This window comes from Mytilus californianus, unplaced genomic scaffold (assembly GCF_021869535.1).
Source record: "Mytilus californianus isolate M0D057914Y unplaced genomic scaffold, xbMytCali1.0.p SCAF_7, whole genome shotgun sequence".
Taxonomy (NCBI): Eukaryota; Metazoa; Mollusca; class Bivalvia; order Mytilida; family Mytilidae; genus Mytilus; species Mytilus californianus.
Window position 1 is genome coordinate 8,387,299 of NW_026262723.1, and position 25,562 is coordinate 8,412,860.

General features: G+C 31.7%; 1 protein-coding gene and 1 long non-coding RNA gene across 2 annotated transcripts; both read right to left on the reverse strand.

Moving 5' to 3' along the window:
* Nucleotides 1-1,777: 1,777 nt before the first annotated feature.
* LOC127707942 (cyclic AMP-responsive element-binding protein 3-like) lies at nt 1,778-25,420 on the reverse strand. The gene is made up of 4 exons (XM_052212701.1): nt 25,379-25,420; nt 16,927-17,130; nt 16,316-16,423; nt 1,778-2,217 (listed from the first exon to the last, which is right to left on the reverse strand). The coding sequence occupies exons 1-4, from the start codon at nt 25,379-25,381 to the stop codon at nt 2,026-2,028; spliced, it is 507 nt and encodes a 168-aa protein (XP_052068661.1). The 5' UTR covers nt 25,382-25,420; the 3' UTR covers nt 1,778-2,025.
* Nucleotides 6,194-14,011, reverse strand: LOC127707943 (uncharacterized). Its single transcript, XR_007985104.1, has 3 exons — nt 13,703-14,011; nt 11,120-11,213; nt 6,194-6,619 (listed from the first exon to the last, which is right to left on the reverse strand). It is a non-coding gene; the product is annotated as an uncharacterized LOC127707943 (long non-coding RNA).
* Nucleotides 25,421-25,562: the final 142 nt, after the last annotated feature.

The following is a 25,562-nucleotide window of genomic DNA, read 5'->3' on the forward strand; positions in this document are numbered from 1 at the left end:
ACCCTAAGTAAAAAATGCTTTTGTTGCAAAATCATAAACAAATATATGAAAAGTCAATATAACTTGGAAGTTTATTAGTTTATTGGTGCATAACGACAATGTCAGCGACCTTTCCTATATTATTGCAGCCAGTTGTTATTGGTGTTACTCATTAAGGAAGTCGAAGAATCTAGAGGGAATCCGAGAAACTCGCAATCTTTGTCAATTAAAATTGGAACACATCTCGCCACTAGCGGTGTTTTGAAATCACAATATCAGAGTTGACCGGCTAGAGATCGATCTTTGTAGATGAACTACTTAGACCACTTTCACCGAGGCCCGAACTAGGAAGTAGGTATCATAATAATTCACTATCTCATTACTGCAAATACAAACAAGATTACACTTTTAAATGACGCCTTCTTTAAAATTAAGTATTACACATTTTCTTACTTTTTTCAAGTGATAAAGGAAGTTCGTTTGGGTATTTCATAAAACTGCTCATATACCGGTATAGCAACGTACATGACCCTTTCAATTGTTATTGAGTTTTTATATCATTCTACTTAAAAACCAAAGCTTTATACACATTAGAAAAACCTTACTGTTTCGAATTATTTCACATTTTGTTAACATTAAATTTTAAAATATTTCACTTCTCTACTCTTCACACAAGCATTCCTAATTCTAAAGTTAAAGACATATGAAGATAGCTAGTCCAATCGTTTTTCCTGAAGAGAACAGCCAATGTAGAGACAAAATGTGAAATAATTTGAAATACTAAGGTTTTTTCTACCCTCAGTCGAAAAGAGCCTTAACCGTAGTGTGCGCAACTTTTTTTGATTATTTTGTTTTCAATGCCCTTCAACTACACATATAATTTTACCTTCTAACTGTTCAAGCGCCACTGATGAGTCGCGGCTGGTGTACCTATTTATATTCATGGATTCTTTGATAGTTTTTGTATACTATTACACGAGGAAAGGGTCTGCAGAAAAGACTAAATCTCCTTGATGTAAGCTGACAACAAAGATGCTGTCAATACAATTTCCATGGTTTTTTTTGTGTGTGTATACTTTAAGAATCCTACAATACTGTAAATCAACTAAAGTACAAGGAGCGATAAGGGATTCATTTGATCTATTTACTGTGATTAGATCATTTGATTTAAGATTTTTAATTTACATAAAATTTATAAGATGTGGTGTGATTGTCAATCAGACTTTTATCCACCAGAGAACAAATAACTTGAATATGAGCAACGGTATGTCGCAGTACGGCATTACACTATTTTTTTTCGTATTGACTAGGGTCATGAGATATTTCTTGTGAGATGTCTTTTATTGAAATTGCAGTAAATTCTATTGCAGAATAATGAGTGATTTCTCTTATCTGAAAGTTTTGTAGTGTGCTCTATAATGATTTCATATGAAACTTCTTCAGAAATAGTATTACGGAAATGCATTTCTATTTTAATTTAAGGTAAAGGTAAAACACTTTCAGATTTTTTGTGGAGCTGTTTATCTTTTTATAAATTGGAGGGTTAACAATGTGAAAAATACTTTAAAAATTGCCGCTTGTGCATGTGCCTTTCCCAAGTCAGGAAGCTCGTCACGGTTGTCTCTATGGACATATAACCAATTTCTCATATAAATCATATCTTTAATATACAGTGAACTATTAACACAAAAATTAGGAGACGTAAAGCTTATAATTGTGACAAAATCTCTCTCTGAAATTGGAAATCATGTTTGTCGTACAGTGTTAAGTTTTACAGATGTGCAGTATTAACAACAAATTGAGAGTTCATGTTTTATTTTAGTCTAAAACTATGATGGTTTATACGACTAGAAGGTACTGTGCGGTAAACAATCATGTGGTATAAACTTGTATGAATCGTATGAATGACTCATTATATTTGTTTTGAATGAACATCGATATTATATAATAATCTCAATCAATATTAAACATTATCGCTTGACTTGCATATTGTTACAGAACTTGTAAAATGTAACTAACAATTGATAGTAAAGAATTAAATTCAGTCTATATCCCTCCAAGCATCACTAGATTATTCACAGTCGGCTGAAGTGGTATCGACAAACGACAAGTAGAATTAAGTTTTACTTTAGAACACTTGTGTATTTTAAACAAGTTGTCCAAAGTTTGCAACTCTGTCCTCAAAGAGTCTATTGTTTGTTCTAAGCTACACTGATCTTCCTCTAGTGAATTTACTTCCTGTTAAAATAAAATGGTTTCGTAACGGTTTTACATCTTGATTGAAAGGTTTTAGATCACCGCATGTGATTTTACTAAGACTATGTGAAACTTGTTTAGATCCATTGTTAATAAAATGATAAGAATTATTTCAGACGCTACATTTTGTTTTTTTTTATATTCCAGACATAGATGACCCAATATAAAGAAAATGAGATGTTGTATGATTGCCAAATGCGACAACTATCAGAGTTCATATAACGAAGAGTTGGGTCAATTTAGTTTGCAGTTTTCTTTACAATGTACAAGGCTCTTTAACTTTGTATTGACTTCGCCTTCACATTATTTTGATATACGCACAACTAAAGGGTCGCAGGGATGTTAAGGTCGTATTAAGAAATTTCCCATTTTTATACACAAGAAAAATCATATTGAACTCAGAGTTAGTTTTCTCTGTTTAAAAGCCAAAATACACGTCATAGAAGTAAACGGAGAGAAAAGGGTCTATTCAGATTTACATTCCAAACTTTTATTTATAGAAAAATATAAATACACTAGTGTCACGTGACTTCAAACTGAAAGTAAACATTTTCCAAAAAAGTCAAAAGTGCAGGTGCAAGATGAAATCGGATCGCCCTGATTTTGGTCTCCCTGTAATCAGGATAACTTATTTTACTGGAAAAGTGCTGCCACTAGTTTTTTATTAGAGGCTTTGTAAATAAAAAACAATAAAACATGGAGAATTCTATCGATTTATTGACTTTTTGGCACTTCGGGTTGTGAAATTTCTTTTACACGAACGTTATATAACTAGTAGCAGCACTTTTTGAAAAATTTGAAATGTGGCCTTTCTACCAATACCAGAATGGAGTGGGTTGGTATAGCTCTTGTACCTGCACTTTTCAATTAATTTAAGATGTAGTAGCATAATCGCCCTGAAATGCAAGAAAAAAGCGTTCGAAAGACCCTGTAGTAGTCGGATCGGCTGACGGAAAAACTAAGTGTATATTTTGTTTTCACCAGCGTTTCATGTCATAATGATATGATTGGGCGAATAAACAAATATGATCTTATTGCTTGCTTAATTTAATGAAGGAAAAAAATCAGAATTATTCAGGTCATTATTATACAGTCTTGGGGCATGCCTTCCCCCTTTTTTTGTTCAAATCCGGAATCCGCATTTGGTGTGCTTGTATAGTTCTCATTTTCCAAGTGCAAGTTCATTATATAAATTAATAGATTAGCCTACTAGGTCTCTTCAAGTGTTTGTGTATTGTGAACCATTAAAATTTTAATGAAAAAAGTTGCATTTTCACAAAGAATTTTATACCAAAATTCATGATTTTTTGTTTGTTCGGCATGTCATTGGTAATGTTTAAATTATAATTATAAACTCCTACCTGCATAAATATATCCAGATTTTATTTGTTGAATATCTCCTGCTTATCAAGTGTGACTGGTATCAATTTGTAAATCATGATTGGGAGGTCTTTTTGAATTCATTCTGGTGGGGGCAGGGTGATTGTTTTGCATCTAAATAATTATGAATTTTCACCAGCTACCATGCCAGTTTTTTGTATGGCTTGCTTTTTTTTATTACGCCCATAGTTATTTCCTGCATGTTATTGCACAGAATATTCCTTTTCAACTCATCTGGAGCAATATTTTACTTATTCTAACATCCTTACAGTTACTTGGTAAAATCATTCTGCCCTCCTTTTACTCATTTTATTTTGTTTGGGATTCAAAGGCATACACCAGGATTAACATGGGGGATATATTTCTGTTTTCATAGAACGAGTAAGTTTTAATATTTGCACAAACTACCTTTTTGGAATAAGGATTAGAAGATGTGGCATTGAGTAACCCAAACTTAAAAAAACTTTGTGCTCTATAATTTATGCTTACACTACATCATGCTACATGTATATATATATCATAAAGCGATAACCAGTTTGAACAATTATATCAGATGCATATACATGTATGACTAATTTTAATTTCATCTGTGATTTGTTTCAGATTTAGGTACATGTACATGTACAAATTATTCAATCTGCAGCCTTGGCATATATATCATCTTAATTTCTCAACCTTAAAAGTATACAATTTTATCATGAAGTTGGAAATACTAAGTGACCTATTTTTTTCTGCCGCTTATTTCATATTAAATTCCTGCCTACTGTACAAAGTGTCCACCAATACAAATGGACAACAAAGAAAAAGCCGTAAGTGCTTACGTGACATTCAGCACGATCAATCAATTGTGTTTTCGTTATGAAGTGCCATAATATTTTAATTAAGGTTCATCTTAAAGATGTTAAAATCAGAAAACTTATTTCCTATCAACTGCTGAGATTGGAGCCAACTGAAATGGTATTTCTTTTCTGTCCGAATAAAAGAAATTCTATGTCCCAGTATGTATAAAAATACAGAAATAACTTACTAACTATTTTTACATACATGTAAACACAATCCAAAAGTTTCAGATGAATGAATCATGATATAGGGGACAGGACAAAATAGTCAGCATGGAAAGTAAAAATGATACTGTATGTACATGTAAATGCTTATAAAACTGCTACCTACCAAAAATCATGGGTTAATCTTTACCTGACCCAATCACAAAAAGTAACACAACTTAATTGTTAATCAAAACTTCATTGACAATTATACCACATCATCTTATTTTTATATCAAATTCTAGCTGTACTACATAAATATGTTATCTCATAAACATGTTTAACCCCGCCGCATTTTTGCGCCTTTCCCAAGTCAGGAGCCTCTGGCCTCTGTAAGTCTTGTATCATTTTTAATTTTAATTTCTTGTGTATAATTTGGAGTTTAGTATGGAGTTCATTATCACTGAACTAGTATATATATTTGTTTAGGGTCCAGCTGAAGGACGCCTCCGGGTGCGAGAATTTCTCGCTGCATTGAAGACCTATTGGTGACCTTCTGCTGTTCCATTCTCAATTTTAAATTTAAAATAAGAAGAAAGTAATATCTGTCTGTGTTGGGAATGCTGTCTCATTGCCATACATGTATACATGGTATACCCAACATCTTTTGCTAAACCTGCTAGATATAAGAATCTCTTATACTGTGGAAATATTCCATCACAAGTTTCCAAGTTTATATATCTTTTAAAAATACACAGAAATTTTTTAGTAAAATTTATTCCCTAGATTATTATAATTATTGAACAAAGGATGAAAAATGTGAGATTAACTATTGCAGTCTCATTTAAATCAATTTATATTTTTTAACCAAAATAATACAATGGTTTAACCAATTTTAACTTGACTAATATGAAAACATGCAAAATTTCCAGATTTCCAAGTATACCGGTAGACAAACTAGATACACGTGATTCCTGAACATGTATTAAAATGTACATATGTACAAAATAGCAGCTACATGATATAAATGCAAGCAAAGAAAAATACCCATAATTTTTTGGATCAAACATTCTGTGGCTGCTACATGTGTACAGAGGTCTTGCTCAGTATTGAAGGCCAACATCAATATGACCAACAACTGCAATTAAAACACTTTTATTATACTTTTGAACTTTTTGTAAACCTGTAGTCTGTGTTATGAAATGAAACTGAAATATAAATCATGATAAAATATGATTTTCTTGTTCTCTGGTGGACAATATATGACTATTTGTTCTCTGATGGAGAGTTGTTTCATTGGCAATCATACATGTATGTCATATTCTTAGTTCTAAAATAACATGTAACTCCATTTGTCGTGCATCAGTGAATTGTATGCCTACATGTATATCTCGTGTATATCTGTAGGTAGGATTAATGTTTAAATCAAATTACTTTATCTTTTCCCTGTACTTGCCATAAAAATAACAAAACACTCATATAAGTCTTATAAATGAATATTTCCTTCTTTACAGTTCAACTGAATATCATATATATGTCTATCTGCAAATGATCTGAAGATCTCTCACTTGGTTAGATATTGCAGATTCTTCAAATATTTCATGAAAGAGACGACAAATTACATCAGTGAAATACATTTTTTTTTAAATGAAATCCTTTTTTGAAACTCCAATTGTAAGAAAATTCACAAATCTCCAAACTGCCTATATTTAGAATTCATTTTAACTGAGGTTAAAGCTCTTTAAGATGGTAAACATCAACTTCAATGATGATGAAAAAGAAGCTAAATTGTCCAGTTAATATTCCTCTGTCTCTCAGCATCAAAACACTAAATTCCAATTCATTTGGTCTTGAAACAGTCAATGCTTCTGCTTAGTACATTATGTAGAATTGCTGTCTTTTTTCTACTTTTCATGGACATATTTGGTGGCTTTCTAAACAAATTTTAATCAGATCTTCCATAATGGCCATGATGAGTTATAAGTAACTTTCTACTGCTGTCTCACTGCAGGTCATCATCCCTGAAATATGAAAATGCAAATATGATATATATTAAATGAAATTTTCAACATGTGAAAAGTAATCAAAAGTTAGTGCAAACATACTTCTTCAAGAATTTACTGTTAAAATGCTAACAAAATAAATTAATAATTCCCATGTCCTTATTTTATAATGTCTTCATTCAACATTTGAACAAGAATTTAATTTTCCACACACATTTTAATAAGGTGCACTACTTTTATAAAACTTTAAAATTAAATGAAAAACCCAGATGTGCCTATAAGATGTATTATGTAATAAATATTTAAACTTATGTATTATGTTTAACGATATTGTTTTGTATCTCCTTTTCCAAATGTAAACTATGACCATGATGACAGGAATACTTCAATATCAATATCAGTAATCCACAGCTAAGAAATTTTAGCTAGCAAGTTCAGTATATTATTGTATTAATATCTGTCATGTCTGTGTAAATGAATTTTATTGTTGGTACAGATACTTCATTAAATTAAATAAAATGCTATGTGGGCGCAGCTTGATATGACCGCAGAGGTCGAATCCCTGAACAGTTGGGGCAAGTATGGACACAAAATTCAAGCTTGATACAGCACTGAATTTGGATTGTGATTAAATATTTGACACAGCATAGGTTTCTGACACAGAATGAATGTGGTCTAAGAACTTAAATTTTTTTAATTTACCTATTCAAATCATATCATTATTATTTGCTTTTATATATAAATCAGAAATAACCAATTCAAAATGGAAAATTTTAAAGAAAAAAAGGAAACCCCCCCCCCAATTTTTTGAACCCCCTTATGTTTCATCACCCCTAAACTCAATCCCAGCCTTCCCTTTGTGGTATGGTACAATGCAGTACAATTTCAGAGAGATCCATACACTTGAACACAAGTTATTGTCTGGAAACTAGAAAAATGCTTATTTTTGGCCCCTTATTCCTAAACGTTTTGGGCAATTACCCCCAAACTCAATTCCAGCTGTACCTTTCTGATATGGAACCTTGTAGTACAATTTCAGAAAGATCCATACACTTACACACAAGTTATTGTCATGAAACTAGAAAAATGCTTGTTTTTTGCCCCTTTTTTGGCCCCTAATTCCTAAAATTTTGAGGCAATTACCCCCAAAATCAATCCAAGCCTTCCCTTTGTGGTATGGTACTTTGCAGTACAATTTCAGAGAGATTCATACACTTGAACACAAGTTATTGTCAGGAAACTAGAAAAAATGCTTATTTTTGGCCCCTTATTCCTTAACTGTTGGTACCATAACCCCCAAAATCAATCCCAGCATTCCCTTTGTGATATGGAACCTTGTGGTACAATGTCAGAGAGATCCATACACTAACACACAAGTTATGTCTGGAAGTTACAATAAAATGCTCCGCAGGGCGCAGCTTGATACGACCGCAGAGGTCGAACCCTGAACAGTTGGGGGAAGTATGGACACAACATTCAAGCTTGATACAGCTTTGCATTTGGATTGTGATTAAATATTTGACACAGCATAGGTTTCTAACACAGAATGAATGTGGTCTAAGAACTTAAAAATTTTAAATTGGACATTCACCTATTATGGTCCAATATCCAGAATCTAAATACATGGTTAGATTCAGCATATCAAAGAACCCCAAGAATTCAATTTTTGATGAAATCAAACAAAGTTTAATTTTGGACCCTTTTGACCTCAATGTGGACAAAGTTGATAACGGGGCCCAAAAATCAAAAATCTAAATACATGGTTAGATTCAGCATATCAAAGAACCCCATATATTCAATTTTTGTTGAAATCAAACAAAGTTTAATTTTGGACCCCGATTTGGACCAACTTGAAAACTGGGCCCATAATCAAAAATCTAAATACATGTTTAGATTCAGCATATCAAAGAACCCTAAGAATTAAATTTTTGTTAAAATCAAACTAAGTTTAATTTTGGACCCTTTGGACCTTAATGTAGACCAATTTGAAAACGGAACCAAAAATTAAGAATCTAAATACACGGTTAGATTCGGCATATCAAAGAACCCCAATAATTCAATTTTTGATGAAATCAAACAAAGTTTAATTTTGGACCCTTTTGACCTCAATGTGGACAAAGTTGATAACGGGGCCCAAAAATCAAAAATCTAAATATATGGTTAGATTCAGCATATCAAAGAACCCCATATATTCAATTTTTGTTGAAATCAAACAAAGTTTAATTTTGGACCCCGATTTGGACCAACTTGAAAACTGGGCCCATAATAAAAAATCTAAATACATGTTTAGATTCAGCATATCAAAGAACCCTAAGAATTCAATTTTTGTTAAAATCAAACTAAGTTTAATTTTGGACCCTTTGGACCTTAATGTAGACCAATTTGAAAACGGAACCAAAATTTAAGAATCTAAATACACGGTTAGATTCGGCATATCAAAGAACCCCAATAATTCAATTTTTGATGAAATCAAACAAAGTTTAATTTTGGACCCTTTGGACCTCAATGTGGACCAATTTAAAAACGGGGCCCAAAATCCAAAAACTAAATACACGGTTAGATTCAGCATATTAAAGAACCCCATGAAATCAAGAATAAAACCCCATTGAAATTGGTCAAGAAATAAGCAATTTATAGGAAGTATCTTCTTATGCACAATCCTGTGCTATTAAATATTTCTTGCTATTGCGCAATACTGTACAATTGACAATTTCTTGCTATTGCGCAATATTGTGCTATTGGATATTTCTTGCTATTGCGCAATACTGTGCAATTGAAGATTTCTTGCTATTGCGCAATACTGTGCAATTGTAGATTTCTTGCTATTGTGCAATACTGTGCAATTGAAAATTTCTTGCTATTGCACAATACTTATTATATAATAATTTACACATCCTGTTTGGTGTGTATCTCCTACCATATCATTATTATTTGATTTCAAATATAAATCAGAAATAACCAACTTAAAATGGAAAATTTTAAAAGAAACAAAAAAGGAAAAAAAGAAAAAAAGGAAAAAAAAATAAATCCCCCCCCCTAAATTTTTTGAACCCCCATTATGATTCATCACCCCCAAACTCAATCCCAGCCTTCCCTTTGTGGTATGGTACCTTGCAGTACAATTTCAGAGAGATCCATACACTTGAACACAAGTTATTGTCTGGAAACTAGAAAATAATGTGTTTTTTGGCCCCTTTTTGGCCCCAAATTCCTAAATGTTTAGGGCAATTACCCCCAAACTCAAACCCAGCTTTCCCTTTGTGATATGGAACCTTGTAGTACAATTTCAGAAAGATCCATACACTTACACACAAGTTATTGTCATGAAACTAGAAAAATGCTTGTTTTTTGCCCCTTTTTTGGCCCCTAATTCCTAAAATTTGGAGGCAATTACCCCCAAAATCAATCCCAGCATTCCTTTAGTGATATGGAACCTTGTGGTACAATGTCAGAGAGATCCATACACTAACACACAAGTTATGTCTGGAAGTTACAAAAATGCTTATTTTTGGCCCCTTTTTGGCCCCTAATTCCTTTACTGTTATTACCATAACCCCCAAAATCAATCCCAACCTTCCTTTTGTGGTATTGAACCTTGTGGTAAAATTTCATAAAGATCCATTCACTTAAACTAAAGTTAGAGTGCGAAAACCAATGTGTCTTCGGACGACGACGACGCCAACGTCATACCAATATACGACCACAAAAATTTTTTTGCGGTCGTATAAAAATGCTTGTTTTTGGCCCTTAATTCCTTAACTGTTGGTACCATAACCCCCAAAATCAATCCCAACCTTCCTTTTGTGGTATTGAACCTTATGGTAAAATATCATAGAGATCCATTCACTTCAACTTAAGTATGAGTGCGAAAACAAATGTGTCTTCGGACGACAACGACGCCAATGTCATACCAATATACGACTGCAGTCGAATAAAAATTATCATGATTATTGGGTACATTTATTAATGCAAATTTTGAAAAATGGACAAAAAAGTGAGATTAATAATTGTGATTTCAGAAAAATCTACATACTTGTACAGTTACTTATATGTATAGATTTCAGAATATGAATTCTTATAATTGCGATATTCAAAGTTGCCTTATAAAAATATGGCAATAATTTCTGAATTTACATCATACAATATTCTTACAAAGCAAGAAAACAGAAATTTATTTGCACAAATTATAAAACAGGAAGAAAGCCAGGCTCTCTAACATGTTTAACTCCGCCACATTCTGTATGTATGTGTCTGTAATTCAGCAGTTGTCATTTGTTGCTGTGTTACATATTTGTTTTTTCATTCATTTTTTTTTACATTAATTAGGCCGTTAGTTTTCTCCTTTGAAATGTTTTACATATGTCACCTCAGGGCCTTTTATATAATGGACTATGGGCTTTGCTCATTGTTGAAGGCCATAAGGTGACCTAAAGTTGTTAATTTCTGCATCATTTGGACTCTTGAGGAGAGTTGCCTCATTGTACAATAGTGTGCTAATTGCAGGATAAAACAATTTACCTGTCTATAATAATAAAGCTCTCCAAATTCAAACCATTACTTTATATTTATCAAAGCTGGAATGGCATACTGTATCTTGTAATTGACAGGTGAGCTAAAAAAAAAAAGAGAAAGTAGTTATTTAATTACAAATAGATACTTTTTTTAAAATAAGGAGCATAAACATGTGTATAATGATTCATATAATTTCTTGAATAAAGAAATTACGTCTGCCACACAACCCTTATTTGATATCAGAATTTTATTCATACACATGTAGATATAATGCCTATTTTTTCTCAGATTTCTGGAATTGCTTCATCCTATGCAAATAAAGAGCTGTGCCATGAACACATGATACGCGTGTTGTCATTTAAGCTCGTCTTTATGTCTTAAATTAATTTTTATGATCATGATGATTAACTAGAAATGCTGAGAGCACTCACTGCTCAAAATAGCCAGCCCCCCCCCCCCCCCCCCCTCCCCTCATTTTTGAGTTATTCTCCGAAAACTGGGAAATCCCCCCTTTTTTAATGAATAAAACACCATTACTCAGAAATGTAAAATGTAAAATTTATAAAACTCTAAAGGGAGCTTACATCAATAGATATAAACAATTCACCAAAGTTTCATAAGAACTGCTGAAAGCATTTTTGAGTTTTTGTCCGAAAACTGGAAAATCTACCATTTTTATATGAATAAAAACCTGTAACTCAGAAACATAAAATCTAAAATTTATAATAATCAAAAGGGAGCTCATGTCAATAGATATAAACAATTCACCACAACTTCTTGCAAGTTGGTGAAAGCATTCTTGAGTTATTGTCCGAAAACTGGAAAATCCCCCTTTTTTTAACGAATATAACCCAATAACTCGGAAACGTTAAATCTAAAATTAAAAAAAACGAATGAGAGCTCACGTCAATAGGTATAAACAATTCATCAAAGTTTTATGCAAATTGGTTAAAGCGTTTTTGAGTTAATGTCTGACATGTTGACGAAGGACAAACGGACGGACAGACTGACGGACAAAGGTATACCATAATACGTCCCGTAAACGGGCGTATAAAAAACAGGTGAATCTTTGATTTACTGCTCACTTATTATACCCCCATACCCTTAAAGTATAAGGTAAACAGGAAGTTGTTGAGGGATGAATCTGAAAAAGCATGACACGGTATAGCTGACTCATATAAACTCTAAAACCTGAAATTTCAGAAATCCCTGTAATGTTCCTGAGAAAGATGCGACACAAAATATTCATGGGACGGACGGACCGACTGACTTTAGGATGTAAAGACAGAAGTAAAACAGTACATTTGTACCCCCACTTTTTTAAAGACTAAAAGTGGGGGTATACAAGATAAAAAAAAAACTTGCGCACAGTGGCACAATTCATGAAAATTTTTATGAACAAAATCCCATAACTGGAATAAGTAAAATCTAAAATATATAAAAAAATCTTAAGGGAGCTTACGTTACATTTAAGCAAAGTTTCATGAAAATTTGTTTAAGCGTTTTTGAGTCATTGTCCGAAAAACGCCATAATTTCGACCCTTTATTATGAATAAATAATTATGAATACTCAAAAACCAGATATCAAAAATACCTAATAGAATTGGAAAGAAAACTTTTGTCAATAAATTCAAACAATTCACCAAAGTTTCATGAAGATTGGTGAAAGCTGTTTAGAGATATTGTCTGAATGATTCACCAGCAATGATTCTTAGGCGGAGCTCCAAATAAAAATATGCTTCTTTCAAGTATGTGTGATAACTGATATTTCATTTATGATTATTGTTGTTTAATTTGTGTTCATGGTGTCTGGTTTGTTTTAACTGTTACGCTTGGTCCATAACACTTGCATGACTTGTATGTGTTGTAATTTTTTTTTGTCTCAGCGGCTTGTAGTAGACTAACATTCAGAGCAATAAGTATGAGACCCCCCTTAATCTATTGGTTCCTTAAGAGCTGTGGCCTTCTCCATTTATAAATTGATAATGTGATTTGCGTACTTTCGTGCCTCCGCACTCTGGTCTGTTGTCACAGAATAAGCAACTTTATTACAAGCGGCACTTTTTTCTGATTTTATGGTGAGAGTAGAGGTTGGTGGTGGTGGGGGGGGGGGGGGGGGGGGGGGGTACACCATATGTGGTCGAGCTCCAGATTACGTGTTTAGGGCTCCTTTAAGAGCTCGATGCTTTCAAGGTAGAGATCATGGCTCTAGTCCAGCTACGTGGGTTCCGGAGAGAAGTGAACGGTGGAGCAAATGTACCCAACCAGGAATGGCAGGATACCTTCGGCTTCGAAACGAAAGTTTGAAACGAATTTAAGGGTAAATGTTGAGAATTGGCTCTTGGTATAATGCAGGAAACTTGTTTCATTCGATATTCTGTTCATTTATTGACGGGAATCGATAAATTATTCAAATTTCATATATTTGTTGCAGTCTAGTTTCGTTTTGACCACGTGTATATCATACTTGCCAACACTGAACTCGCTTTTATCTAATAGTATGCAGTTTTTCGCTTTCTGAAGCGAATGATTAACAAAACAAGCAACGTATGTTTCCTAAATAATACATATTTGGTGGCTTACACTTACTTTTCTGGTTAGATTTTCACGTAGAAGTGAAAATAATTTTCGCTGCAAGGTTCTTTCCATTCTGCAAACTACAAACATCTTTTTGACGGCGATCGTTCACTGATTGGTTAATCTGCAAAACGAGGCGGGGTCCAAAAGCCGACAATCTCGTCAAGAAAAACAGCTATTGCAACTGTTTGCCATAATAATTATAGCACAAACATACAATATTCGTGTTTCGATACACAAATTACATCATATGAATACCTGTTTTTAGTTGACAGGCATGTATGTAATTTGATTTCATACAGTTTCATCGATAGACGCTGCTTACGGATTTTCCGCCATTAATGAATATATGAATACATAATGAGGTGTTTACGGGGTTATCTGCCCCTGACAAAATCTTATCGAAATTGCCTTAACATCGCTGCGGTCTTTATATATGTAGACGGAAAGAATAAATCATGAAATATACCGAACTCCAAATTAAATTCAAAAAGGGAAGTTCCATAAAACCTGACCAATCCAAACGTTTGACTATATCAACAAGGGTAACCGACTGGAAAACAACTGTCGTAATCCTGTCTTAATACAGTCATTTTCCTATAAAAAAAAATGGTAGGTTAAACTGGATTTATAGTTAGCTAATCCTTCCACTTTTATTACAGTTGTTACGTTTTTTGATAAAATTGTGTGCGTTACCCAAACAGCGACGAGCGTCTTACATGTCAAATACTGAGCCTGTTATCTTTCATGAAAGTTAGTGGCTGAATTGGTCAAACACGGTTTAGATTTTTGTTTTCTTAAATAAAACGTAAACAGGATAGCAGGAATCCTAAACAATTATACGACAGTACAACAAACCATACTTAATCCGAAACTTACCTGAGCAAGACTATTGATTGACTTTGACTTTGACTATTGACTTTGGTTGAGTTAAGCTATTTCAGTTGATATTTTATAGTGTGTCTTTCTTTGTTGTGATGTTACACTATTGTTTCAGAAAAAGATTGAAGGTTTGGTACCATTAAAACGTTTAAACCCGCTGCATTTGTTTGCACCTGTCCTAAGTCAGAAATCTGATGTTCAGTAGTTGTCGTTTGTTGATGTGGTTCATAAGTGTTTCTCGTTTCTCGTTTTGTATAGAGATTAGACCGTTGGTTTTACCGTTTGAATGGTTTTACACTAGAAATGTTTGGGGCCCTTTATAGCTTACTGTTCGGTGTGAGCCAAGGCTCCGTGTTGAAGACCGTACTGTGACCTATAATGGTTTACTTTTATAAATTTTGACTTGGATGGAGAGTTGTCTCATTGGCACTCATACCACATCTTCTTATATCTATATATAGTTTTCATCGATCCACAATTGGTATCCTAGGTTATATTAACAATGCAGTGTACGGAAACGTTTGCATTATGTAAATAACACTGTAACAAAAATAACTTCTTTGTCTGTAAATCCTCCATTTTCTACATAAGGAAGTGCCTGTACCCCAGTCAGGAATATGACAGTTGTTTTCCATTCGTTTGATGTGTTTGAGCTTTTGATTTTGCCATTTGATAAGGGACTTTCCGATTTGAATTTTCCTTGGAGTTCGGTATTTTTGTTATTTTACTTTTTACTAGATCAATGCATAATTTAAAAAAAAAAACAAATCACTTAAGCGCATCTAAAACGATTCTTATCAGATGATAATTTCATCATTGGTTAACACGTTGTGATGGACAGAGGGGGGGAGGGGGATTCTACCACTGCAACAAGTGTGTTACGATATTTTTCCATTCGAGACAGTTAAATTTAAAGCGCGAGACTTGCCAAACTTTTTAGATAATTGAAATTTAACTGTTGAGAGTGGAGAAATATCGTAATACACGAGTAATAGTGATGGAATCTGTTTCTCTAATGATTTTTATTCTTCCTTTTTAAAGATTTTTTGAAAATTGTGTTCTTTATATGTGATGTCATTAGACATGGTCGCCTTTCTTCATGACGTCGCAATAGGAAATTCAAACGAAACCAAGAAAATTTGACGTCATAATTAAATTTCGACCAATTTTTTGCCGATAACAGACATTTCACTTGTGAGGAAAACAATTTTTCACAATCGGTTGGAATGAAAATAATGAAAAAATTGAGAAATTTGATTCCATGTGTTTTCGTCAAGACGAGTTCGTGCAAATTATGTAGAATTATTACTATTAAATATGAAAACTTATGTTCTGATAATCGTTAATTCATAATAGTAAGCATATTACGATTCTTTTGTGTAAATTGTAGACCTCTTATGACTGTTATGCAAGTGCTGAAGCGTATCTAGACTTCTTTTCATGTGTAGTAAATTCAATTAAGGGACCCTTAAAAAACTATACAATTTGGAAAATGTTTGATGCATAAGAAAATGTTTACTTTCTCTCCATATTTAAAATGTTAGTAATTTCTTTTTTTACATTAATTTTTGGTGTTTTGAAATGATGCTGGAGATGTCTTTTGCCAATACTTTCGTTATTCTGAAACATAAATTTGATTTATAAAAAGAAGTGTTTGCATTTCAGTTTTTCAAATTGAAAATAAATTATATAAAAATTTGTAATTGTATCTAAAACGAACAAAGTCTTTAATATATTTTGTACTTTTTCCAGTACTGCTATTCGTGCTTTCTGTCTTGCCCGTGTACGGACAGCTGATTTTCTGTTCTGTTCCTTCCGTCTGTTACGTTTGAATACTTCTTCTTCTGTTAACTGTATAAATAAATATTGTTGAGGATTTATTAACGACACTTTTATGATTTTCTATGTTTGCATTAAATGTTATTACTGCATTAAATGTGTAATCAATCAAGGAAAATGCATAACAAAAACAATATGAAATGACAGGAACAAACATGAACATACGGAAAAAAATTGATATGTCGATGCCATAAAATGTTTCTGTTTCTCATCCTTCGTCGAAATTTATATAGTTTCGTTTTAATTTTTAATCAGGTTTTGCAAACTGCGACATACGGATAAGGTTCATCAGCAATACTAATCCAGTGCTATTATCTAAGTTTCTAAGTATCAAGATCAATTATGAAAAGATTTTGGTTTTACTCTATAATTAACAAGAAGAATTGTCATTTAAATTAGTGCCCGTGCGACTGACACACAGCAATGTGCCTCAAGTTAATGAAACAAAAGCATTAAAACATTTCTATGTTTTCGCCTTAAGATGGTTAATTTCGTATTTTTTGCCGAAAACTCACTAAATATTTTACAGGTCGACGATGTTCCACTTTTAATTCTTCCTCTCCTGATATTACCCTCTTACACTGAATTTTTAATTTAATCTCTTCCTTTAACAAAGGTAGACAACTATCGTCTTCGAGACATTGTTTTATTGCTCCTACAATTTTTTCGTCATCTTCATTGTTAAATTTTGTCTCTTCAATGGCTCTTGGAACTTTCATCTAGAAAATATATTAAAAAGTATAAACACAAATACCGTACTCAAATGTATATTCAAAAAGGGGGAAGTCCACAAAACCTGACAGATTGAACGCTGAACTAACTTACGAATAGAAAACAACTGTCATATTCCTGACTTGGTACAGGCAAAAGTAAAATAACAAAAATACCGAACTCCAAGGAAAATTCAACACGGACAGTCCTTTATCAAATGGCAAAATCAAAAGCTCAAACACATCAAACGAATGTAAAACTACTGTTATTCCTGACTTGGTACAGGTATTTCCGTAAGGTAAAAAGAACCACCTGGTTTTATAGCTAGCTAAACCTCTCACTTGCAAGACAGTCATATAGAATTCCATTATATTGACAACAATGTGTGAAAAGTAAAATAACAAAAATACCAAACTCCAAGGAAAATTCAAAACTGAAAGTCCCTTATCAAATGGCAAAATCAAATGCTCAAACACATCAAACGAATGACAAACAACTATCATATTCCTGACAAGGTACAGGCATTTCCTTATGTTGAAAACAAACAAACATGATAGGTAAACATTTTAATTTATTGAAGTTAATTCAATGTTTTCGTTATGTTCTTTTCGTATTGTCTTATATTTGTTCTGGATACTATTAAATATTCAATAACCACATGAGTATGGTTTGCCCATATCACATAACAAAATTGAAAAGTATACCCGCTTGAAACTGATGACAGTGTCATTTAAAAAGACATGTTGAAAATACGATTTCATTCGGTTTTGTGTTTGTTAATGGAACAATCATCATGAGCTAAATAAAAGATCAAAATGAAAGTCCTTATCATTTACGATCATCAAAACCTTAAAAAAAAATCTGGATTATCTATACTTAAAAATAATAGGCTTTATGATTTGCTGACTGAGCAAAACGTTATAATACACTATCTGGCCTTAAAAGAGGGGCGAACGATACCAAAGGGACATTTAAACTCATAAGTCGAAAATAAACTGACAAAGCAATGTATAAAAAGAAATAGACAAATAATAGTACACAAAACACAACATAGAAAAACTAAATTCAACGACCATATGCATGATCCTGTCCTTCTCGTTTTGATTGGAATTGTGGTGAATTAATATGGATTAACGTGGTTTTTTAATTTACTCATTTTCAGCAATTACGGTATATTCCGAAAAAAAAAATTAGAAACTAAGAGATCGTAGAATGGATCATTTCACGATTAATGTATGAGTAAAATAAATGAAATATGTAGGAAAACAATAGAAAGCAATATACAACGTTATTGCCATTGCCTTGCATTCGTTTTAAAAGTCTGGAAAATGTCGTAAATCTACGTTTGAAATATAGGAATGTATTATCTTAAATAGTTGTGTTATTTGATTATTTTAAAGGGGCTATTATATCATATCATAGTTGCAAATTATTTTTTTATAAATGTCAATCGTGTAATGTAAACTTTTATAACATTGATCTACTAACAGCACTCTGCTTTTTAATCAGCCATATACAAAGTAAACTCCCAATGCAAACATTTTGTTATAACAATGAAATAATAAAAAAATGTTTAATTTTGAAGCTAGATTTTTTGATTAATCAAATGAATATATTAATATTGATATCAGAATACGTACATTCGTACATGCATATGTCGTTTTCGATTACAAAATTTTTTAAGTTAAAAAATGGTGTAAAGTCGTTGATGCTTTATTGTGTTATATGTCTGCAATATCATCGTTGTTGCTATCGGTAATGATAGTTTCTATCCCTTAACATGTAATACCTTTCGTATCATTTTAAACTTTCACTGTCTGTCATGTGTTAAAATAAGAACAATAATCTACCGTTGGTTGAACAGTATGGTTATCTCCAAGTGTAAAACAAAAAGGGTAATCTACAGTAATATATTTCATCTGATTATAACACAACGGGTGCCATTGTTCGAGATGAAACTACTTACATGTACTGCTTACCAATGGGCACATAAGTTGACTTTTAGTTTTTGATAGGGATGGTGTTTATGCAGTATTTTTATCTCTTTTTTTCCTTTTCCAACTTGTATATTTTAATTCAGATATGAAACATTTAATTTGAATTTTCAAAATGTAAACATTTAAGTATAACGAGTGACCCCTCGGACATAATTACGAAAATTTAATAACATCGAGTATCACTAGATATCTTTTTTTCATATTCAATTTCAGTCTTGTTAAAGATTTAAGTAAACCACTTTAAGGAAACTGATACATTTTATACTGTTTTTGTTATTGAACACTGGGTCGTAACATTTTAAGGAGAACGAAATACGTGTTTTACATATGACATGTAAATACACATTTGACTGAATGTTATTTTAAATCACTTCATGTTTTTTTTTTTTTTTTATTATATTTTTTATTTATTCATCTTTCGTGTCATAAATTTCAATTTTAAACATTAAATTTGATAATAATCACACTCAATTTTACGATTAATGAACATGGAAAAAAACACTTTATAAAATTTGTGCGTCCGACGCGCTGTTCTGAATATATAGTCATCGCTTAAATCTAAAAATTGAAATTCAAGAATATATTAATTGTGAATACTTGATGAATTGCATGGTTAAAGGAAAAGCCAAATCCACTTCTGGTCATGCTTGCCTAATTTACTACCTAATGTTATTAACGGTACCCATTTTCCTGGACGAGATCCGCATTTCTACAATAAATGTCCCCTCAGTGATGCTCGATGTCATTATATACTGCATTATACATATAAATATTTTTATATGAGAACTATTTTCTAGTCTATTTTATATGTACCGTTGAATTGTTATGAATGTTTAGAAAAAAACGCATCAATGAAATATTCTTTCATACTATTTGGTTAATTATAATACAAGGAACATAATTTCTACAAACTGTAAGAAAATATATAGAATTAAGATTAAACTAATGTTTGTTCTTGTTATTAATGATTTCTATTGTTCCTTGTTGCGTGTAAGGTCTTGCAAAGAGTTACCTTGTTGTTAATTCACCGTCATTATAATTTGAATAAAACTGTGTTTAGCACATACTTCATACATGTATTATTAATTGGTTGATAAATTATGTATCCTTTAGTTAACTATAAAATAGAAAAAAAACAAACTTACTCTGATTATTATATAATTAAAAAGATTTTGATATTTTGCGCTCATATAATATTTACATGTTTGTCGCTCGAAAGTTTCACTAGGAAGTGTATTTATTTTTGTCTATTTTTAATCTCAAGTTTGAGGCAATGAATGCTGGGGATTTAAATGGAAATTTTGTGTGAATTTTCTTTAATACATGTAGATGCATTGAATGTGGATTTTAAAGATATATTATTAGCTCGTCTATATATATTTAGTCAGATTTTGAATAAGTTATTTACCATATATAAAAAATTTCCACTATTTATATTATTGCTAATCTGTTTTCCTTTAATTTTTCATAATCAATTTAACAGGTAGTGTAATTTAAAAATGAATTCTACATATCCCGTTTTCGGTTTTGTAAAAACTCACCAAAGAAACTTAGCTTATAATTTGTAATATATATATATTGTTGTAGTATGAAACAAAATACTCATATTATCAACGCGATGTAACATATAACATATAACACATTTTCTGTATAATGTATTTACTATGTCTTCCAAGGAGATATCTTACTTTTGTATATGCAATGCCCGCACTTCAGTATGGAGCTATCAAAGATATATATTTGATGATAATAAAAGTTATTTATCCGGAAATGAAACTTATTTTGTTGACATATTAATCTATGTCTTGTCATTCGTTTTACTCTATTTATTCATTCATCTAGTTATTTACTTTGCAGACTCATAAAGATATGGAAAAAAAGTAAAACAACAAAAATACCGGCTCCAAGGAAAATTCAAAACGGAAACACCCCTAACAATTGGCAAAATCAAAAGCTCAAACACATCAAACGAATGGAAAAACAACTGTATTCCTGACTTGGTACTTACATTTCCTTATGTAGAAAAAATGGTGAATTAAACCAGGTTTTAAAGCTAGCTAAATCTCTCACTTTTATGACAGTCACATAAAATTCCATTATAATGACAACAATGTGTGAACAAAACAAACAGACAAAATAGATACAAATGTCAAAAACAGGGGTAAAGCAGTCATCATTGTGTTATAATCTCAATCACTATAAAGACAAACAAATATGTGAACAAAGAAAAACAAAATTGCATATAGACAAAGCACATACGCAAAACAGAAACACAAGAATACAAAAAATTGACCACAGCACAAAAACACAATGGCGAGATGTACAAGTACCGAGCCACGCCTGAAGGATATTACCAAAAATGGACAAAACAGTGAACAGTGAACGTTAATGATACACAAAGACAAATAAAACACGTAATTAAGATAATAAACAACGTGAGTTCCTAGAATGTATACATCAAGACCATTATGTATTATTTGTGAAAGCAAACCAATTCGAGCACGTAGCACATCTGAAGGTAGTAACATAGTTTCCGATAGTTTCTTTATATTTCTAGTTGTTATCGGACATGCGGGTTTTATAATAACCGGTCTGCGATCCTTGTGTAATATGTATTTGATTATACATATATACCTAGTTCACTTTAATATAACATATATTTCAAAAGTTGATGTGTACATCACTTTACCTAAAAGTGTAGGTGCATTAATAAAGTATATATATGTCATAACGATAGGAATCTATTTGGTAAAATGCTAAATGCTAGTTCGTGGAGTCCAAAGTATTGAAATAGTGTACATCATTATATTTATATACATGATGTTAAAACATACACGATGTTTTACCTTTTACTCTTTAACAATGCTTTTTGGCATTATCAATCAAGACATCAATAAACTTTCAATGTTAATACATGTTTTATCGGTGATAGTTTCCAATCCTTATATTAGTGTTTGTAAGTTATTTCCATGCCATCCAACATTTGTCAGTTAATTATAGTTTATTAACTTTTTATTGTTAGTTTCTGTGAACATGCTTATACAGAATTATAAAATATACGCTGATATTACAAGCAATGGAAAGTAGTAGCAAATAATAAGATTAAAGGTTCAGTAGTTTCAAAGATGATTATTTATCTACTTTTATCTGATTTGCTAAAGACTTTCGACTTGTAAAATGATTATTTAGTATTTTGAATCATGTCCACATTTCCAATACATGATGTAAGAGATTTGATTAGCCCTATGGCTTTGACATGTTTGACATGTGACTTATTGTCACTTTAATAACACCAAACTCCTTTAAACTGTGAATCAATTTATCATTGCATATATGTCTCTACTGCCATTCATAAAAAATGACAGCCTACATTGTCACAATGTATTAAACATTGTGTGAAATATGCACCTCTCATCCAAAACTGGACCCCTTCAGTGATCTCAAAATATTTATAGCTGTAGACTTTTATCCATTCTATTTTTGAAATTTAAAATTTATCGTTTTGTGAAAAAACCTCCTTCAACATCACCATTTGAATGCATTTCAGCAGAGTTTGAAAAAGTTTACACTAAAAAGGTGTAAATTTAATAACAGAACATTTGACTCTTGATGATGTTAAGTGCTCTAAGTCAAAAGGGGATGCAGATTAGCAACTTTATATATTTTTAAATGATGCTATACAATATCCAAAGTAATGTTTATTTGTTATGTTCTTTCAATGAATTTGAAAATATTATTTGTGACGTATTAAATTACTTTTCTTAAATGATTATAAAAATACAATTGAGGTAAACAAAGTTGTATTTTGAATTAAGCTTTTTGCAATTTGTTTCTTTTGAAAGTAGTCGACCACCATGTCTGGTCAGTGTAAGTATCACATATCAGATATTAACAATTTCAAATTTTAGACATTTCTACTGCTGTAGATTATACAAGCATTTCACCCTTTTATTCGATAACTAAAGATAGATTGGTGGAATTTCTAAGAATTACAATTGCAGATTGTCAAATGATACTAAATCAGATACCTTTAGTCAGTAAAAACTGCATTAACATTTTCACACTTTTCACAAATTAGTTAACATAGTTGAATTTGGTCTGTAATCGAATTATTATGAGATCTCTCAAAAAGAAACGTGATTCTCTAACAATATGTCACATACTTCCATAAGTAGCTCTAACAGTTCCCACAAATACCTTAGTGACCGTCAATTAAAGCAATAAAATATTCTTCAATTAAGTTGAAAATTGAAAATGATTATCTTTCAACATTTGGGCAAGTGTTTTTAAAATTATAAATTTCACAACCTGAACGATTGGTCAGCTGCTAGCTAAAGTCTAAAATTAGTAAATTCTGGATTATGAAAATGGAATATATGTTTACCTAACAAATCAAATTTGCGCTTTGTCCAAGTTTAAGCTACATTTATCTGTATGGCGGACCTAAAACACAGAAACGTAGCACCATGTACACAGGGAAATTTCACTCACGTGAATTTCACTTGAATTGAGATTTATGTGAATATCATGTGAAATTCATCTGTATTTCACCTGAAACGAGCTTTCACGTGAAACTCACGTGAATCTCATGTGAACATCACAAAAAATTTTGACGTGAAATCCACGTGAATTTTCAAAAAAAAGTTATTCAAATTAATTTAATATTTTTTACCTTCAGGCAATTTAGACCTAACCTTATTGAAAATACACTATCCAAGTTCAATTGAATAGAGCATTCGTACCAAAGCTTATACAAAGACCATATTGAACTCATATGAAAGATCTGAACATTTCAGAAAATTTAATCAGAAGAAAATTTTTCTTTTTTGGTCAAGTGGTTTATCTCTTAATAATGTCACGTGACTTGCGGAAAAAATGTGAAAACATGCATAATTCTTGCGGAAAAAGTGATGTAGGGACATAATTTTACGATAGTAGGTATATTTTGGTGTAAAAGCAATGAACCACGTCTGTTAGAAACAGAAACGCTACAATAATGGTATAGAAAGAAGAAATACGTGCTATATGCCTCGAAATGTAGATGCCCGTAACATACATGTCACAAAAAACAAAATTTACAAGGGAAGATTCAATGAATTACCAATATTAACTTGGTGTTGTGGTCTACACTGGATCGCAACAATGGAAAACAAGAAGGGGTGCAATTAGGCACACAAATTCTTTTAAAACAAACATAAATCTTTCTTAATCTGGCTTTTGCATATTCATAAAATTTTTCACGTGAATTTGTAATATTCATGTAAAATTCACGTGAGATGCATGTAAATATTCTCGTAAGCAAAATTTGCCGGTGTACCAATTTTTAATTAATTAGTTATTTGATGGGAAGCCACATATTATTTACACTGCACTCTTTTCCAATTGGTTTTCATATGAAGAAAATCTGGCCCTTTTATTTAGAAAACGTTATCATTTCTTGTCATTAGTTATTGAAAAAAGCAGTTATGAATTAATCAATATATTTAATTGTGTGTAATACGTCATCAGAAGTTTCTTTCTTGTTCGCATTTATTTGAATCTATAAACGTCATCATATTAGTTATTGGTCGCATTAATTTATGTATACATAACGTTACCAAAAACTAGGGATGTCAACTCGGTGAAAAATTACTAATCGAGTACTCGTTGGTTTTATCGAGCGATACTCGAGTACTCGCTCGGGAATATATCTACAACACGGAAACACAAAAAAAATATATTTTACATTCTTTGGTTTGTTGTTCAACGGACGAAAACCCATCTACATAAGTAATTGGGACACTTACACAGCATAATCAATAGCTCATTACCTACAAGTACTAATTATGTAAAAAAAACCAATAATCTAATCAATTTAATTTAATGAACACCTATTTAAAAATTATAACAAGAATAACCATATCAAACAGTAGTATTTGGTAATCGTTAAGAAAACACATTTAATGTTTACAAAGACGTAAGGATTAGAAGTTTCACTTTTCAATGAGGGTCACCAGAGGATGCAACGAATTTTTTTTAATTGGAAACATTTTCTTGTCAACTATTATTGGGGACAGTCGGTTTTGCAACTTTGTAAATAAAGGCAATAGTAGTATACCGTTGTTTAATAGTCATAAATCGATTTAACTTAAACATTATTATTTATTAAAAGATGAATTTTCGTACAGGTTATGTGTAAGATCATTTTCAGGATTTATAATTCAGACATTAGTCTTCATAAAATGCATAAAACATTGCAAAAAGCCAAATCATAACTTACCATGTATATTCACTAGATCACAAAATAATTGATTACACTAGTAAGCAGTGAACTCTTTATATATTTTAACTTGTGAAAATTTTCATGTCCTGGGAAACCCAAATCTATTCTTATATTTTCGTCATGTAACAATCTTATTAGTAATGCTATACTAAGCATAGTGTGTGCATTGAAGGTATTGATA

Coding starts and splice junctions, on each gene's coding strand:
- LOC127707942 (XM_052212701.1), bottom strand. Junction 16,424..16,926: donor GTCGACCTGTAAAATATTTA/GTGAGTTTTCGG, acceptor TTATTTATACAG/TTAACAGAAGAAGAAGTATT. Junction 2,218..16,315: donor GAATAGCAGTACTGGAAAAA/GTACAAAATATA, acceptor TTATTTTAACAG/GAAGTAAATTCACTAGAGGA.